The following is a 20,440-nucleotide window of genomic DNA, read 5'->3' on the forward strand; positions in this document are numbered from 1 at the left end:
TGGTCTCTAGGAAATATACACATAGTTCCACTACTTATTATGCAGTGTCTTTTACGTCGTGTCAAGTACATAACAAAACATATTTTGCTCTTTGGCGTGTGTCAATTATGAAAATAAGAATATCATGTAAATAAAAAGAGCAATACTATTTTTTGGAAATCAGATATAGTACTGCAGGTAAAGTAAAATACCTAGAACCTAGACTATATCCAGAGGACTGTTTATTCTAAATTTTTAGTATTTTCTGAATTATGGGAATCTGGTATTTTCTCTGGTACGACAATTAAGAATTACTGCGATGGCAAAATACGCTATTATAATACGGCTATATTCGAAGCATCTATTCTATGCTACGGCTATGCTATATGTTATATGTATATGCGGCTTAAAAATGAGCAAAGTAATATGACAATGCCAGCTATATTTGAAGGGTATTTTACTAAAAAGAGGTGCTCTTTCTGATGAATACATATTAACTTTGGTATGTTCATATTTTTTATGACTAAATTCTCTTTTTGTTTTTTTAAATAGGTTAAGGTACTAAACTCAGTACAAAAAGGTACAGTAAATTTAACTCTGAAGACATTTAAATTGCCACTGAAGAAATTTTCCTTTATAACAAAATTTTAATGGTTTTTTTAATTAATTTGGAATTTCGCTTATTTTAGCATTTATTGTAAATTTATAAACCATTGTAATCATAAGAAACTATTACATTACAAAACATATCACTGCGAAAATATAATGCACAATTCGAAAAATCTCTTAGTTCTTAAACTGAGTAATTCCATCACAACTGGTTCAGAGTTGAGAACATTAGAAAGAGCACCACATCTAATGCAACTTATGCAACAAAACGCTCTGAGGACGCTTTACGCCGCCATTTTGTTTTGACACAAAATGGTCGACTCTGAGCGTTTCACGGCCTTCGGGTAGGGCAGCCATACTCAACCTTTTTCAGGAAGTACATTATCTTGACATCTTTAATTTTGTGGCTCGGGTTTACAAGGCAATACCGTCTTTATGGCATAAAAAAAGTTGAGTATGGCTGGGGTAGGGCGTATGCTACATCAAGTGTAAGGTCACTGACCTTTCTTCATCTGCTTGATCTGTTTGTCCTGGCTCTCGACGGCGGCGCCGAGCAGCGTGAATATGATGCCGGCTTGAGAGTTGACACCGACGGCGGTGACCAGCATTTTGCCTGAACCTGGAATTTTAAATGGGGAGGGATTAGTAAAAGAGATATGTTGTCGTTATCCATAGGTACTAATATTATAAACGCGAAAGTGTGTCTGTTGGTGCAAGGTTAGTAGACCCACTGCCCTACAGGAAATATCCTGTATATAATAAACTACTAATAATTTATACACACCTTCCATAACGTGAGTCCCGGATAGCACCATGGGATCAAAACTTTCTCCCTTTTTGACATGGTCCGATTCGCCTGTCAGCGATGATTCATCTATCTGCAATCATAATAAATGCATACTCAGTTACATGATATATACATAAATACATTCTTCACTTATACATAGGTGTATGTCATCAGCCAGGGTATTCCGATAAGTAACATTATCCCGTCCCTAGAATAGGCATATACAATTATACACTGGTTCTTATGAAAACGACTACCATCTGAATATGACCTTCCACGGCAGAGAGGCAAGGCAAGGCAGACTAAGCCTTATTGGGACTATTTGGGACCAGTGTTTTTATCTTACGATGTTTCCGAAAAGCGACTGGTAAACATCAAATGATCTTTCAAAGTTTCAAAATACTTGTAAACCCCGTTTCCGTTGAAACTGTTAGGCGACCAACGCGTATACATGTACCTACTTACATAATATATTTTAATTTGTATTAAATACCGCAATTTTAATCTTTGTTACCTTATCTTATCTTATTATTTTCGGGGGCCCTTACGGATACACTTCGACCCATAGGGATCTTTTGTGCAATTACCCCCTGGAGAAGATCCGTCAGCTACTCAAGAGCTTTTCCCACCATATCCATGTGTCGGATGATGGAGCTCATGGGTAGCGTTTTAAAGTCCTTTGGTATCTTTGTTACCTAGTATATTATGTTTAAGATAAGTTAAACACATAAATGACAACCATAAGCGAACAAGTCTTAAAGTAATACATAATTCATTGCTCGATAGTGTAGTTTTTTCAGTCGTGCACTTTCTTTTACGATTCTTATACGGCTTCGTCGTTACACATTTATGAAGATTTCAACTGCCGTTTTATTTCATACATGTATTATGTGAATGATAACACCAAAACTGTATACGTTCACATATGTATTTAACAAGGTACCAAATCTATACAGAATACCAGAGGAATTTGAGTTCTTTTTTAAACGGAATAGTATTCAAATCGGTTTATCAATATCTATAGATCTAGCGACCCATATAATTTATTTTTACATATTTATATATCATTACGACCAAAGCCTTATCACATCCGTTATTTGCACAAAACTTATCTGTCCTTAGCGACAACTATATATTTTTTAAACACGTTCTTAAAACAAATGTTACGTGACAAAATGTCGCATTGCGCATGTCAGACCTTTAGGATATTAAGTATTCTTGCCACAAGGATAAGGATCTTATTTACATTGGGCCAAGGTTGAAATTGCAATGGCTTGGTTTGTGAAGAATATTCGCCTGTTTGGAGTGACGTCAGACTTCATATATCACATTTCAGGTAAACTGAGTAGCCGAGCGGCACAAATGAAGATATGCTAATGGTTTTATGAATAGAGAGGCCAAAACGGATACCGTTAACTGGAGTTTCAATTATTATTTGGTACCTCATTTATGTTAAAGACATTAAAGTGGATTACTTTAACCATATAGGTCGGGTGGCTGTTCTAATTCTAAGTAAGGAATTATTCAGACCGAACTAAATATAAACAGGTACGTCGGACGGGGAGAACTCCTCAGAGTCAGAGGTCAGAGAGGAGTGAGAGGGGAGTCAGGTAAATAAGGTTGATTTAGATATATAAACAATATAATTTGTATAATACTGGCCAATAATAGTCATGTCATATCACATTTACATTTGAAAGATTATGAAAAGCCCTTTAGGGTTTTGTCACTTTCTTTTTGGAAAACTACCCCATAGATAATGAAAATAAATGACTCCGACGGATGAGGTCAATAATTTACGTCCGTGTGTATACTAAATAAGAATTGTACAAAGACATCTACATCAAAATTTTCAATTTGAACATACCACAGAACAAGTTAGAATGGCGATGCGAGCAGGGTACGTGTCGCCGCCGGTTTTGAGCAAACGCTCGTATGCTACTCGCCCGCGCTGACCGAAAACGAAGTAAACATGCCTTTTTGCGCCACAATAACCTTCAGATTAAGAAGCCAGACATCAAATCTGTCTAAAGGAGGCGTATCCATTCACCAGTGTTGGCCGAAACGTTAATGCAATTGAAAATGTTGGCCATTAACCATTATAAATTGAACCTTAAACCGTAACGGACGATTACAGTTTACGGTTCAATTTATAATGGTTAATGGCCAACATTTTCAATTGCATTAACATTTCGGCCAACACTGCCATTCACCACGCACACAAGTTTTTACTACCTGTGATGTGGGACGTTGAGTGAAACAAGTAGGTTCGAGTAAAGACGTATAATGACTTAAATAACACGCGCGAGCGCGAGTGTTGCGCGAGTGTTAGTAAATGTGGAGAGGAACGAGCGGCGACACCGGTTCCGATACTAACTGCGCGCGATAGCTATTCTAACCTCTTTAATAATGTTCTGTGGAACATACAATAATAAAAATTAGTAATGATAAAACAATTTTAATGAAATCCACAGCTAAACACAACCACAGCCAGCCTAAATAACATAATCCGTCCAAATCCAGGATGAGAGCATGACCGATCGCGAGCATTCGACAACGAATAATCTACGTGTTACGAATATTCATGATATTCATGAAGCTGAATGAATATGCATGCAGGTGAAGGTGCAATTTTAGATTTTTATGGTTATCCAAATCCATATCCATAGAGGAGGATAAAGAGAGGCTTTACTGATCACGCTAAAGGGATATTATACGTTTTTAAACGAACAACACGCTCCGAGCCGGATGGTCGGACAGACAGACAGACACACGCACGAGTGATCCTATAAGGGTTCCGTTATTTCCTTTTAAGGTACGGAACCCTAAAAACAGCACCTACCAGTCTTTTGTGAGGTTGGGAGATGAACTCCATCATATAGACGTCGGGAAAAAGGAACATGCCGTGGAATAGTTCGAGTTGTTGATTTTGAATTGGTCGAATTGTACTTCCGATAGAGATTAAATAGCGGCCACCGTTCAGATTTATGTGCGTCAGACCATGGTTCATTTGCTTTGCTAGATTCCCTTGAAGTTTGCCAACCTAAAAAAGCTCTTAGGTAAACGTGATAAATATAATGATGAAAGTCGCACATAAGCTAATGCTAAACGATGGCGACACAAGCATCGGCTCTTAAGTACAAAGCGAAGCCTTACATTAAGGAATCCTAAAAGGGCGTGTAGCCCTAAAGCCAGTAACGATGCAAAATTCCACACCGCGCGGTTTTATCAGTCGATAACCCAATAACGCTTATCGGTGACGCACGAGCCATAGGTGATAGCTAGGCATTACTGCCACCTGTTAAACGATTAATATACGAGATATTGGCGATAACTGCGGTGGCTTATTGAGTTTTGATGGTATTATTGAATTAGGGGAGTGAAAAGTGGTACACGCGGTTAGTGGGGCAAGGACAAGCTAAGCTATGGCTACGGCTTCATATATTGAAATACCAGTTTTTTTACACCTGAGAGGGTCTCTAGATAATCTCTGGTGTTTTAGCACAGGTTTAAAAGAAAAGTGCGAGTAGTGTACTTGTCTAGTTTGCGATTCGTCATCTTATACGTATGTGCTAGAAGGGCTGTAGAGGAGTTATCGATGTCTTATGAGTCTAATGATTGGATTGTAAGAAATCTCAGGTTAATCGAATATTATTAGGAGATTATATCGCGATAAGAGAAGGAAAACTTATTGGGTTTGATTGCGTTATCGAATTAGGCGCCGTCGCTGCGAGCGACCGGAATTCGATAAAGTTTCGATGGCTAGACTTCTTTATGACAGTATAGATATTATAAATATTCATATTATTTACTATTATACCTGTTTTACACGGACGTTATACTCGGACTCGGCAGTTATAATCTCACAATGCATACACATCCCATAGGAGCGCCATACATGACATATAGCACTCAGCATGAAAACTAAAGCGTGGTCGAACCCTACCTACGTCTAACTGTCAGGCTAACCATGTTATCGATTTTCCTACTAAAACAAGGGACGGGACGTATTAAAACGCTGTTATATTCAAGAGACTGTTAGCTTTGAAATATAACACTCGTCTGCGTTAATTGAACGGGATAACACAAATAGAATACTTGTAATTTGACGACGTTCGTTTATGTTTAGGTGTGTGTTTTCTTTGATGTCTTGTCATGTTTGGATCGATCATTTTGAAAACAACTAGAGTTGAGTTGGAAGTTTCGGACGATAGTCAGGACACTGCAAAGCCAGACTGTGACGCTACAGCTGAATGGAGACTGATAAAAACTAAGTAAAAGCTTGCAGTTTGTAATTTTTTTACTATGTGCTTTGCCTTTCTGTTAAACATATTCCCAGACAAAAACGAAAAGCAGTTCCTTGAGGCCAAAAACACGCGAGAATACTTTTAATTGCTAACAGTTTGACAAAACCTTCAGAAACGACGCTGATGGTAAGGTACTTAATGTACCATTGTGAACTTAGGTGTACTCGCCTTCAATGATTGTCTTTGCTTCTATTTTTTGGCAGGCAGTCCTAATACCCTTTGGGTCTTACCTTGAGGTCATTGCTCTGCATCAGTAATATCAGTATACCGTCGGCGGGCAGCAGGTCGCCGACCGCGATCTCGCTGGTCACTTGCTTCACACATAGCCATGGATCTTACCTTGAGGAATGACCTCATCAGTATACCGTCGGCGGGCAGCAGGTCGCCGTACTCGATCTGGCAGACGCGGCCGACCACGATCTCACTTGCTTCACACATAGCCCTGGGTCTTACCTTGAGGTCATTGCTCTGCATCAGTATGCCGTCGGCGGGCAGCAGGTCGCCGTACTTGATCTGGCAGACGTGGCCGACCACGATCTCACTTGCTTCACACATAGCCCTGGGTCTTACCTTGAGGTCATTGCTCTGCATCAGTATGCCGTCGGCGGGCAGCAGGTCGCCGTACTTGATCTGGCAGACGTGGCCGACCACGATCTCACTTGCTTCACACATAGCCCTGGGTCTTACCTTGAGGTCATTGCTCTGCATCAGTATGGCGTCGGCAGGCAGCAGGTCGCCGTACTCGATCTGGCAGACGTGGCCGACCACGAGCTCGCTGATCACATGCTTCACACATAGCCCTGGATCTTACCTTGAGGTCATTGCTCTGCATCAGTATGCCGTCGGCGGGCAGCAGGTCGCCGTACTTGATCTGGCAGACGTGGCCGACCACGATCTCACTTGCTTCACACATAGCCCCTAACCCACATATCCCTAAAAGTTACCCTTTACAACCTATTGCCTTTACAAATAACGAATTTAACATATATAGAATTTAAAAGTAAACTTAAACGTTTCTTTCAATGTACCCCATTTTACTCAATCAATGAATTTACAGATAAAATGAAAAATAATGACTTTCTTGTATAAAATAATTCTAAGCATACTTTTATATACACTCTATGAAATTGACGTACCTATTTGATCATTTACTATGTTAATGATACATTTTGATTTATATAATTTTATCTACCTATTAAGACATTGCATGATTAGTTTTAGCAATGACCTGTATTTGACTCGCTAGATGTAACGTTTTTTTTGTTACTTGGCCAAATAAAGAACTTGAACTTGAACTAGCCCTGGGTCTTACCTTGAGGTCATTGCTCTGCATCAGTATGGCGTCGGCAGGCAGCAGGTCGCCGTACTCGATCTGGCAGACGTGGCCGACCACGATCTCGCTGATCACATGCTTCACACATAGCCCTGGATCTTACCTTGAGGTCATTGCTCTGCATCAGTATGCCGTCGGCGGGCAGCAGGTCGCCGTACTTGATCTGACAGACGTCGCCGACCACGATCTCGCTGATGGGCACTTGCTTCACCTCGTTGCCGCGTATTACTGAGAATTTGTGCTCGCCCTCTATCCGTGATTGGAGTCCTCTGTGGAAATAGAAATGGGGTTGAGACCGTGGAAAGTGTTTCGTAGCGACATTGGACACTAAAAAAAATCCGATACTTTTAAGACAATTTTTTTACCGGTTCCTACCTATTTATGGAAGGTTAGGATGGGGTAAGAGAAACATAGGGACAAGACGAATACCGTTGTTGGAGATGTAAGGAATCCCCCGCAAGAGTTAATAACGACGAACGTGCTTGTGGACGTTTCCCTTATAGACGGCCCACATGGAAATTTAATTATTTATTTAGTCTCACCTGAATTGTCTCTCTTTCGTGTAGTCGTTGAACGCTGTGACTATAACGACGACTATGACAGATATTAATATCGCGAGCCCCTCGATCCATTGGTAGTGTCCCTCCTCTTCGTCCAGATGTCCTGTAACATCACGGTTAATTTAGTAACACACATGAGTTTATGAGCCAAAAGCCTTACGAACACAACTATTAAGGCGTCCGCTAGCTGGCGCGTTTGCGCGGATCGAAAAGCGGGTTAACGAATAGTAGTTTGTGCCACAAGGGATCAAAATTATATATTTCCGGCAAGGGCGTATACATTGAATCCTGAATGAAGCGATGGATTCTACAAGGATCCCGAACGTAGTGAGGGATTCTAAAGTAGAATCCTGAGCGTAATGAGGGATTCAGGTGTTAACGCCCAAAACGAAATAATTTTGATACCGTGTGACACATACTGCTTTTCACATCAACTATGATGAAAATAAAAAAATCTCAGTGTTAACACAATCTGATGCTTCAACAGATAATTTAAGCTAAAAAAATAATATGCTAAAAATGTAAAAATAGTGTGCTAGAACAGAAAAGTGTTACTTTGATCCCTCCTAGCAGGGAGGAAAAGTGCCACTTTGATCCCTCCTAGCAGGGAAGAAAAAGCTCTTTTCTGAATAGGTGTGAAAAAATTAACTGACGTGGACGCGTGCCACGGATTTTACCTACAATGTCACCCGCGTGCGTGCACCGCTCCGTGCACCCGCGCCATCTAGCGGACGCCCTTAAGCAGCGTGTTTCTACTATTAAAACCTAAAAATATTGCTCTTTGTTCTATAAAGGCTTGTTTCTATTTATTGACTGTTGTGGAGATCCTTGGAGAGGGTTTTTATTAAGCAGAGGACGTTTTCGGATATAATAACGATGTTCCATGTCTACTAAATGGTTTTCACGCATCGCTAGCGATAATTTTGGCGTACAGTATACGGTATACGATAATATACCTATAGGTGCTTACTAAAATATTGATGCTTATGTTTAGTCTATACTATCACTCTTATGGAATAGGAAGCTTAGCACTACAATCGATTATTGTTTGCGTATGGATGTTTTTCTAAAACTAAGGCTAACCGGGATCAAATTTCAAGTAAGAAAATGTGACGAATTGCCATAGGATTTAGCTAAAAGTTACAAATGGGTAAATTTTAAGCGTTTGTTCTGTATGATTTTAGTGAACACATATTAAATGGATCATTAGATAACTGGAAATGCCATTGAAATGATACAAACATGTCAAAAACATGTTCACAAAAATAATGAGGTTGGAACTATCCTAGTGACCCAAAACTATGGTTAGTTAATCTACTTTTAAAGAGTACTTTTAATCTAAAAAACAATCCAGTAAAACTAATGCTAACGTTAAGGTTATTTTCCTTTAACAAAATATATAACAAGTAGTGTGATGCTTGTCAAATCATGTCGTGACTTCGTGAGCCTAAACTGTAAATGTACAACAAAGTTTATTGAAAGTAATAATGAATTTCATACGTTAAAATTAATAATATTGAAGAAAACTTTATGGATTTCTAGTTTAAAAAATATCTAGTATTCTCTGAGAGTACATAATATCATTACATATTTATTATGTTTACTTATTTATAAATATAATAGTTACGGGTCTTTGGCAACGTTCACACTATAGAAACCAGTTCTGCAATAAAACGTTTTTTAAACCAATTAAAATAAAACCTAAACCGTTCACTAACAAGATTCATTTTCAAATGAACACCTCAATGGAAATACGTTCCTTTGATTTAACCCTCGTATACAAGGAACTTTTACATTTAAGCATTTATGCCTTTGTAATATGGTTTAATTTCGCATGGCACGTTAGATATAGTAGTATGTTGTCAGCAGAGATTTTCTCCGGTTCAGTGGGCCCGATGATCTGACCGATTGTAATCAACCCAGCCATGAGATTGACGGTTTACTTAGCAATTAACTACATATACAGGCTGTACCTACATTCAAATAGGGAGAATAAAACCAGAAATTACAATACGTAAATATCTAAATTTCATCAGGTGACAACCTAACTACTACCACAAGTTCAGAGCCATATTGAATATTGCTAGTACCGAGACAAGATTGATTCTTTTTCATATATTTTTTTGCAATTAAATAGTGAGTTTTCGTTGTCACCTGATGATTTGTTCTTAGCTACGAAGCAGATTGTAGAGATACAACCTATCTATACTGATATCCAGGATTAAAAAGAGTAAAATGATAGTTTTAAACAATATTCTTGATTCAACATTGATTCAAACGTATTTATGTAAATGTGATAGTTATCTATCACCGATATTTGATCATATAGAGTATGGCAGCATCGAGCCACGCAAATAAAATAACTTTCAAGTTCTAGAAAGCTATTTATAACATTTATATGATAATGCGTAATCTTACGAAACACATCCTCATCTGTCAGTTTACTCTTTCTAATTCTGAATACGAGTACCTTCATTTAAAGTTGGTAATTAATTAAAACCAGCTGTATGTCCATTCGTTACAGAAGTCAAAAAGGCTGGAGTATAAATACACAAAACGTACAAATATGCAAAATTTGGGATCCTCTCATAATCTCCAAAGCTCACAAAGGCACAATGCCTATATTCGGAGGTATATCAGAGTATTTTCATTGTAACCAGGGCAAACAAGACGGAGCCCCGAATCCCGGGATTACGGTGAGCAAGATTGATGCTGGCCTAATAAAAGTTACTGGCGATGGGATCTCATGTGGCAAGGTCGTGGCAGTTTAAGGGCCGGATAATTAGATATGTCAGATTGAAATTTTTTCGATTCCTATCGGTTATCATACTGATGTGGATCCCGACGCCGCCGTATCTTTTCAGATATAACTTACAGACAATACAAAAGATCAATTAAATGTCCTACACCCTTAATTAGGTTTAGGTTTAAGATCATTTAATTACACAAACTTTATCGATTTCGTAAGCAATTATGTATTAAAATTCAGCGATGAAAGCTATTTGCGATAAAAATGACTTGTATTTCGAGAATTACACTCGGAAAATTCTCAGACATAAAAATAGACTAAACAATTGAGGGGCATAACTAAGTAGCATTTATAGGTATAGTAAATACTTAAGCTTCGCCTAGTTTTAATGGAACAGTATTTTAATGCCATTCATATGAAGCAGGGATGTTGCGGATGCCGATTTTTTGACATCCGCGGATGCGGATGCGGATGCGGATTTTTAAAGGCTCACATCCGCGGATGCGGATGCGGATGTCAAGATAGGTACATAAAAAACGTCAAATATTACATTTTAGTAATTTTTATTTCAAAAAAACCGGCCAAGTGCGAGTCGGACTCGCGTTCCAAGGGTTCCGTACAATAAGTCCCACTCACGCTTGACTGCTAATTTCTAATAGGTTTTTTGGCTAATTACTAAATTACCTAGCAGTCTAGCACTTCCGCCGATGCTAAGACGTTCCTGTACCGAACTGTTCCACATCCGCATCCGCATTAAATCCGCATCGATTTTATGCGGATGCGGATGTTGAAAATAATGCGGAAGTTCCGCGGTTGCGGATGCGGATGCGGATGTTCGCAACATCCCTGATATGAAGCACTCTCGTATACTCTAACGGCTTACATAACATGATTCTATTATTCTTGTAATTCTAGTAGTTTACTTATAATTAGTCTTATTGTGTAGGCCATGGATTTATAAATGTATGAAATAGATGTAGAAGTATATGTAAAAAATGAAATAGTAACTAGAGATGCTATAACAATTATAAAGGTTCAAGGGAATAGGACAGATAACAGATAACATTAGCATCCTTAAAGCATACAAGCAGGGGAAAAGCTACAAGCACCATTAATAGGAAGGATACTGAAGAGCTTGGAAATGTTATAGACAATATAAATGACTTATATCTAATGTCACACGAATCTAAACATGAAAGATCAAATAAGAATAGAAGCATCATAGTAGTTATAAATACTTCTAACAATGAGTCTGCTATACCTTATTGGGAGAAGGACCTAGAAGGTTTACTAATAGTGAAGTGAAGCAATCAGGACAGGGTACAACAGTGCATCTAAACACAGTACTCAAGACCTGAAGGCAACTAAACCATGCCCCACTACCATGGTCTCTGGATAGGCCTTCGACAGAGACCATGGTTTAGAAATGCCTAGAAACCTCGAATTGATCGAGATTTAGTTGCAGTTCGTGATCATTGTCAGTGCCTTGACTTGAGTACATGGAACGAGCAATCGTGTTTTTACATTCATTCTTACCAGGATCGTCTATCCACATAGTCATTGAAAAGAGAAAATATATATTCATTAATTATAATGTCTACAACAGTAATCGCACTTGCACACTACAATCGAAGATCTTCGATGTCCGGCAAGGATGACACACAATGTTGAATTTCTGTTCCGGACAGAAATTTGCCTCAATCCGATTTGTGTCTGACTCAGTTGTGTTTCCTAAACGTCGCTCCTACCGTACCTAATTTTAAAATTACTAAACAACAGAATCCATATTGTAGTGAAAAATAAATATAAAATAAAACACAGGTGATAAAACTGAAAAGAATCCAATCAGTGGGCGTGTTTTTAAAGCGATTGCAATGATCAATGCAATCAACATTCACAAACATTGCAATCAAATTGTCGCAGTGTGCAATAAAATTGGATTAAAATCTAACCCAAACTGACGGGACATGAGCACACAATCCGTTATTCATGACTGTGAATGTGATGAATATTTTAACGGGGGACACGTCGATACTACAACGATTTCGACACAATACCATACGGAAAATAAATATGGGACACACATAATTACAGTGATTAATTTCGAAATGTAAATTAGTAATTGTCTTACATATACGACAATCAATGAGAAAAAAATGACACGGCTAACAATAACAACAATGACAAAAACAAAGGGAATTAAGTCTTAAGGTAATAGTCGGTAAACTAATTGTAACATGACATACGGAAAATTTATCATTACCACTGAATCACTTCGTCTATTACAACCCGTTATCTCTTTTAGAGAACTGTAAATTCTGAAATAAAGTCATGGCAACATGTGCTTATCGTGACAATTTGAACTGCATAAACAGACTAGTAATAAAAAAGATTAGAATTTCAATGACACGACTAACATAACAGATATATTACGTAATTCATGTTTACTCTACTGAAAAGCGACTATAGAGAATCCTAGTTCTTAGTTTCAAGTATTTGTCATATTTTGCATGCGAATATTACACACAGTTATCATATTAGGTTTTTTTAAACCAAATATTGAAATGATCAGTAATTGTGTCGTATTTAGTGATGGGTAGGACATCCATTTAAAATGAGTTTTTATGAGTACCTCATTTTCTAAAATGAGGTGTTACAATGTCTTACTTCAAATGAGGTGAGGTACTAGCATATTTTCAGCGTCGACTATTCCATTAATTCCAACGGCGACAAAAATATTTAATGTATATACATATTTATGTATTCATCACTTCCTTTATAAATAAATAAATAGTAACATTTAATTGGAGTGCAATTCTGGAGGTTAAGAATAGAACTTTTAGGAGAAAGATAATTTTAGAATCAAGTAAAATGAATAGAGGAGTGAAGTAAGACATTTTTGCGGTACGAAGTACTGCGACAAATTAACAAAATGAGTGGTACAAATGAGGTGCCTCACGAGTGAGCGACTCAACACTAGTCGTATTAGTATTAGTATTAGTATAGTAGCGTTTATTAAAGTAACAAGTCGAATATACTTTTCTGTAAGTCCATCAGCATAAGCTTGGTTTATAATGTACTCATATTCTTTGTCTTCTCGTGCAAACTCATCATCAGTAAAGGTATCTTCATACACATCAAGAAGAGTTATAATATTAGTTTGAAACTCACCTATGTCACCAGGGTCGTCGGACGGTTTGTAGAAACTCAATCCTAGGGATACAACGGCGGCCACCTCCAGAATGATAAGCGTCACGTCTTGCAGAGCCTCCCACACTAGGGTCAGGAAGGTTTTGGGCGGCTTCGGCGGGATCAGGTTAGAACCGAACACTTCGCGCCGATGCTGGAGATCAGCTTTTGAACCGCTAAGACCTGGAGACAAAAGAAAGTAAAGTGTTAGTATATTTAAATCAAGATTATAACAAGCGGGCAAACGACCCGCCCCGGCTTCGCACGGGTTAACAAATTATACATAAACCTTCCTCTTGAATCACTCTATCTATTAAAAAAACCCGCATCAAAATCCGTTGCGTAGTTTAAAGATCTAAAGCATACATAGGGACAGACGGACAGCGGGAAGCGACTTTGTTTTATACTATGTAGTAATAGTGAAGTATAAAAGTCCTACTAGTGCTAGTAATGATATTTAAAGTCTTAACCCTACCCTGAATAAAAACATGAAGAGATTGAAGAGTTAAGTAACCAGCATATTTTTAGCTACCTAAAAGTAGGTACATACATAAAAATAACATAAGTACGCTCTATAAAAAAATTCAAAGTTACTTAAGTGTTTATAAATATTTGTTCAAGTTTACAAGACAGGTACTCTACTAAAATATAAATCTAAAAGCAGAACTAAAAGAAATTTACCACCTGGCGCGACCAAAGCTGGGACTATTCCTGGAGTTTATATTTATAAGTCTAACTTAGATACAGGCTTAAGTGTGACCAAATCCTTACATACTCCATTATTTATCATATTATATATTTCAGTAACATGTCACTGTAATGGATAATCTAAATATTTGCATCCTTCTACTACAAGGCGATCTATAATCGATATATTAATGTTTTTATAACAAACCCATTCAAGTAGAAAATCAGTGAATTGCATATTCTTATGCATAGCAAGCAAATGTCGATGCACTATTATAACACGGTTCAAAGTTAAAAGGTAACAGGAGCATATAAAAGTAACACATTTACAACCTTCTTCGTTTATAACATAATGTAAATATACGTAGTATTCAAAGGGGATTTGAATTCCATTACCATTCCAGTCAGCTGGTTTTGTACCTCAATTCATTTGACAATCATGCTCGACAATCGGCCATAACTATTTGCGTGCTGAGGTCTGTTTTCCTAATTAAGCAAACAAATACTAAAGCTACTTCAAATACGTTTGAAGTTCTTCCCCTACCGCTACCGCCTTTGAAGCGTTTCTAATTTTGAATGCTCGGGTATTAGCATTCCGTTGAAGTTTATGCCGTAATGCTTTGACACGTGAGACCTTTTCAGTCTGGCTGGTGTATAAAAGCTGAATAAGCCAGCTAATCGTGAAGTTTATGCGAGCAAAGTTTCACTGCACAATAGGTATGGCAACGCGACGTTCCATCCATTCATAATAGATGTGTATGAACGGGCAAGTGACGGTATAACACGCACTGCTAATAGAAAGCGGCTAATATAATTTACAAATACTTGGATTAAATTTCACTACGGTTCGATTCAACCGCTCTACTGTACCGTTATTGGGGGGTATATCATTATATGCAGCTCTCATTTCAATTTCATACGAAACAATCGAATACTCATCACGTATTTGCATCCAAGGTTCGTTTGCGAGGTCAATTGATCAAAAACTTCGACATTCCATTGCTTCATTCGAACTAGGAACTTTGAAACCAAGTTTTCAGTCAATTTTGCATAAAACAGACAATGTTATTAGCATCCATTACCGAAAAATGGGGGAGTTGTGATTCAACAGGACACGAATAAAAAAAACAAACCATCCATCTTCGTAATAAAGTTAGAGGGCGTCACCTTCGCGTCTAAATATAAATAAAACAGGGTTTTACAGAGGGGACAGCGGGCGTGGCTTCCGGGAAAGTTCGCTCCGAAATGAGTTCGCCTTGTGTGAAACAAAAATTTGCTTTAAGCTTGTTCAACTTTTTTCGTTTTGCGTTGAATCTCCATTTGTGATTAAGTGTGGATACGGGAAGAATATAAAGTGGTCGATATTGAAAAATTGTTTACAAAGGTAATAGTCGGTATTCCTTTTATATAATCAGTAATATTTAGGCTTGTTTAGATTCACTCGGTCGAATATGACCTTGGCCAATAGGGAACTATATTAACTTGATTTCCTGTGCAGCATGTAAGGTCATTTAGATATAAATATTTTCTAGGGTAGCATTTGGTCTTAAAAGTCTAAATTGTCAAAAACTCATTCAATTCACAATGTCAACAAAGTCTTAGCTTCATATTTCATTCATGTTTCTCTTTGCTTTTAACGTGGCTCTGAAACGTTTTCAAAGGCCACGAAACAAAAACAAGAAACATTTCACCTAAAAACGGTCCGGGGAGAAAGAAATCAGCTCAAAGTACGTATGTCCCTCGATTGTACTGCGAATTCATTAAGGCGAGTAAATCTGAAAACCCGGCCCCCTTATGAATATTTATCAACAGACCTTAACGGGCCGGAAGAAATTCACGGTCTTAAAAAAATAATTCCTCCATTGAAAAACCCTTTGGACGGGATATTTTTGGACGTATTATTAATAAGCTTATTCGGACGGATACTCGTTTTTTGGAAAGACAAGACTGATGGGGAGAGATAGACTTTTAAGAGAAGCTTTATTCAAATGTGATGTGGTGTAAACAGAAACGAGAAAAAGGAATAAAACGTGAATGTTTTTGAATGAGATTATCATTCGTTGAAATACTATAAAAGACGGTGACATTACTAACATAGTAGCATCAGTGAGCATTTATTTTAAAGTATTGCAGTCTATTCTTTATTTAGCAACTTTGTATCTGCTTCGTTCCATTTCGGGCTGCAATCATTCCCGGAGATCTCAGCCTTATCGTTCACTCTAATAACCATTCCATGGTTAACAACGTCGGTATCTTAACGATACAGTTTTACATTTGCAGTTAAAATAAGTACAATGTTCTGTTCAGAACAGATGCAATGTTTCCAAGGTAAAAGACGTTGCATTAATAATGTTGTCTGTCTGTGCGGAAAGATGATTAAAATGGCTGCCCAGGTAGACTAAAGTCTACACATTTTAGCAATAGTCGGGATAAATTGGAGATGACCGATGTCACCCAAAAAAAGAATGAATAAGACTTATATATTTTTAAATGAAATGTCACAGACCAAAAAAGGCCACAAAATGAAAGAGTTGGTAATATAATTTGCTCCAAAGCATCCAAGAGTCCTTAAAACACCCGCGTAACTCGCGGACAGACCAATTCATCCACCAAATTACAACCTTCTTAATGTACTTGGGGCAGATTTAAGCAAATTGTTTCCCCATAAAAGCAGGCCAGCGCAATCTAACGCCCTTCCCGGAATTCATTTTGACAAATTTATCAGATCTAGTCAGGTGTCGCCAATGGGTGGAAATACCTATTACGCCTCCTGATATATTTAACCGTGAAGCGAGGTTCCTAATAGATCGAGGATAAGCTTTTAACACGACCGCTGCTTCTTTCACCAGTGATTGGAAGGTTTTGTATGTGACTACTTTGAATTATTATACAACCATCCATTTATTACCATTGTAAAGGGACCCACTGATGATCACGATCAGTCCGCCTGACGATATCGGCCTGTCAGTTGTTCGGAACTGTCACCTTTTTAACTGATAGGCCGATATCATCTGGCGGACTGATCATCAGAGGGCCCCTTTAAATATGTGTGCATCGGGATAAATTCAGAAACGGGATAATTTAGAAAATAGCAAGACGTCTTGATGAGCGCTGTGTGTTGCCAAAATTTTAAGAGCTTCTCATTGAAAACACGTGTGGTTTTCGATATTACCCTACGTCTGAGGTTATCCTAATGCACGTTACAAACCGCCTTGCATTTTTATGTTTTCTTTTTTAGCTAGTCAAACCACAAGAAATTACTATGTTGTAATGCTGTTTGCGCGTGCAACAATAAGCATGAGCGACATCACTAATTATAATTAATCATACGGGACTTGGTATTTTTTGTATTAAAATAATATAGGTACGTAAATGTATGTGTAAAAAGATACACTGAATGTTACCAGTCAGTTTTGTGTTACACATGAACGAATGGGATTCAGGGCGGTTGCAATTACGCGCTCTTACTGGAAGGGCAACGTTTTACAAAAAGGACATGTCAGACTAAGTGGTCGGGTAATGGACAAAGACGATGTGCAAACACTTAGGTACGGCGTTGTTTTGGCCACACGATTTTTATCGATATTTGTATGTGTTTGGCTTTATGGTTTAGCCTCGTAAGTTAATCTGCTTGTACAAGTAATTACGAATTCAAACCGAGTTTTCAAACCAAATGTAATTTACATATTGTCAGGAAAAAGATTTGAAAAATCATACAGATACAGGTAAGTATAGATTATTGTCGTCTGCTGCTTAAAATTTTGAGAAGAATTTCTTTAAAAAAGTCACACACCATTATATTTTATAATATGCCTCTTCTGTTGACGCAAGATCTAAAATCGCCATTATAAGTATGATAACCTAGAGGACTGGGGACTTCATATGGTCACTTGTTTCTCTTACTGAAAAGCTAGTGGTAAACATCAGACATATCGTCCCAAACAACGTACTACCATCTATAGGTAAATACTGAACTAAACGTATCTGTTAAATTCCATGAAATTGAACCAACTTGCATCACAGAAATAACCGTAAGATAAAAAGAGGACGAGGATGAGTCAGTGTGTGCGAAACATAAATTACCTGCCCACTAACGTTGCGTAACCGTTGCATTTTACCGGGTTGTTATTCTACTAACAGCAACTATCACTAACCACCGATGGACCTTATGTCTTAGCAATAAGGTTTACGAATCGTCATTTAACAGTGCTGATGATAGTACAAGAACCAGTATAAGTTTGGTATCTCATTACGCATAATTCTTATAGATCTTCAGGTCAAAATATACTGGTGGAAAAAGAAATGTCTTGTGACTAGGATAGATGGGCATGGGCAAGCGTAAACATCAAGTGCGAAAGAGTACGGTTGAATTACGTTTACTTTCTTGCGTGTTTGTGATTCATCGATTAATCCGCGTACTACAAGGTTGTGTCAGCGTATAGAACATAATGGTCGTAAAATAAATTTTAAGTCTAAAAATGTAGAAATAATTGAAAAATTATCTTTCGCCATCACAATATAGTGCATTCTCAAGGGGGTTGGAAAAATTGGAAACCCCTTTAAGTACCGTCTCAATAACGCTACCAAAACACATTATAAAGGTTACGAAAAAGAAAGCTTAACAAAGATCCATCCAGTAGGTCATCTTGATTTTTAACAATCAGACATAATTAAAAGGCAGCTAAAGTCCGGCTAAGCTAACTTTGGACCAACTTTAACAGAACGAAGTGTGGGAGTATTTTCATAGTTGATGTTTATGGTGACATTTCCACACTTGGTCTTAGTAGAGTTAGCTAGGTTCAACTCTAATTTTCCTTTTCTCTAAAAATACAGTTCTTATCAACTCACATTTATAGACGGGTCTATCGCTTTTTTTTATCCAAAAATATGTGTTCTACACGCTAAATTATTAAATATTATACAGTTCTTATGTTCTTAACCGCCTACATCTAATGTCGATTGTCTCGTCTCTACCTCTGCCGTCATAATCATTATTAAGCTATCTGACCAATTTCCAACGGCCTTGATTCAGCCCAAATTATCCGAGACCTTGGACGTGTCATTAGTTACGTTTTAAGCTGTTTTTATAAAATTTACCGTAATGACGTCTGTACTTAGCATTGTAAGTATGTTGAATTTATATAAGACTATACAAGCACGATTGTCACACATTTGATTATTTTTTAAATTTTTTGCCTCTTTATTTTTTTTTCTTCGTCAATATCATCAGTATTTTAAGAGGTTGGAGCCTAGGTATCTCTTATCAATGGACGACTCCGCTTTTTTTTATGAGCATAAAAAATCATGTAATGACTTCAGCTGATGTTGTGTTTAAAGCCGTACTTGACTACCTTCTCGTTTATTTGTGTCATGTGTCATATTCGTGGTCTGCCTCTTCCTTGCTTACCTGTAATATTTGACATTATAAATACTCCTCAATCACAATCTGTTTATCTCATAAAAAACACATTGGAAAGTTGCCAAATAAAGCTACATGGTGACAGGTAAACAATGAATAAAATTCATATTTGCATTAGGCTCTGATAAAACTACCTCTTGGGACCCAGAAGCAGTTGTTTTGTTTTTGAATTTTGAACTCTTAGTTATTCAATAAAAGTTCAAAATTGATCGTGCAATATGTGGGGTCTCAGGATTAACTACAAAATATGGGTAACGTTTAATGACCTTAACCACCACGCATGACTGCGCATCCCAAAGTGATCCTCGTCTAAAACGAAGCCTTAAAGTTAGTTTCAACGCAATAATGGGGTGGAAGGCTGCGGGATGGCCTATAAATAGGCCACGATAGTCACATAATGGAGTGACATGAGCGCACGTAATGCGATTGGCCTCCGGCACGATAGTATTAACTGCTACGGTGTAAAATTAGATGTATCTGGTGATTTTAGAATAGCCGGTGATGAGCACAATGATATTTAGGCCGGTGACAGAAGCAATGTGATAATTAACGATGTAAAGGTAGATTTGTAATCAAAAATAGCAAGCTGGAATATATGGCGATGTTGAAAAGGTCAGTGATAGGGGGCAGCAATGGCGTAGGCAAGAAAATGAAAATATGAACCAGCTGAGTGATGTTGAAGGTGGTGACGTTATAATAGATTATGACGATGGTATATAATGTTTATTAATTTCCGCTACCTAAAGTCAAAACTCGATTTGAATTGGCATTTGTACATGTACAAGAGGACTTATAAATATATGAATAGAAAACAGTAAAGT

At 37.6% G+C, this 20,440-nt stretch overlaps 1 protein-coding gene across 1 annotated transcript in view; it reads right to left on the reverse strand.

Moving 5' to 3' along the window:
- Window positions 1-20,440, reverse strand: part of LOC134658322 (plasma membrane calcium-transporting ATPase 2) — a 223,236-nt gene that overhangs the window by 78,360 nt on the left and 124,436 nt on the right. Inside the window, exons 4-8 of the mRNA XM_063513952.1 lie at window positions 13,496-13,696; window positions 7,558-7,678; window positions 7,119-7,284; window positions 1,373-1,466; window positions 1,091-1,207 (exon numbers count right to left, since the gene is read on the reverse strand). Coding sequence (XP_063370022.1) covers window positions 1,091-1,207; window positions 1,373-1,466; window positions 7,119-7,284; window positions 7,558-7,678; window positions 13,496-13,696 — 699 coding nt within the window. The remainder of the gene's footprint in view (window positions 1-1,090; window positions 1,208-1,372; window positions 1,467-7,118; window positions 7,285-7,557; window positions 7,679-13,495; window positions 13,697-20,440) is intronic.

The sequence above is a fragment of the Cydia amplana genome, chromosome 22 (genome assembly GCF_948474715.1).
Source record: "Cydia amplana chromosome 22, ilCydAmpl1.1, whole genome shotgun sequence".
Taxonomy (NCBI): Eukaryota; Metazoa; Arthropoda; class Insecta; order Lepidoptera; family Tortricidae; genus Cydia; species Cydia amplana.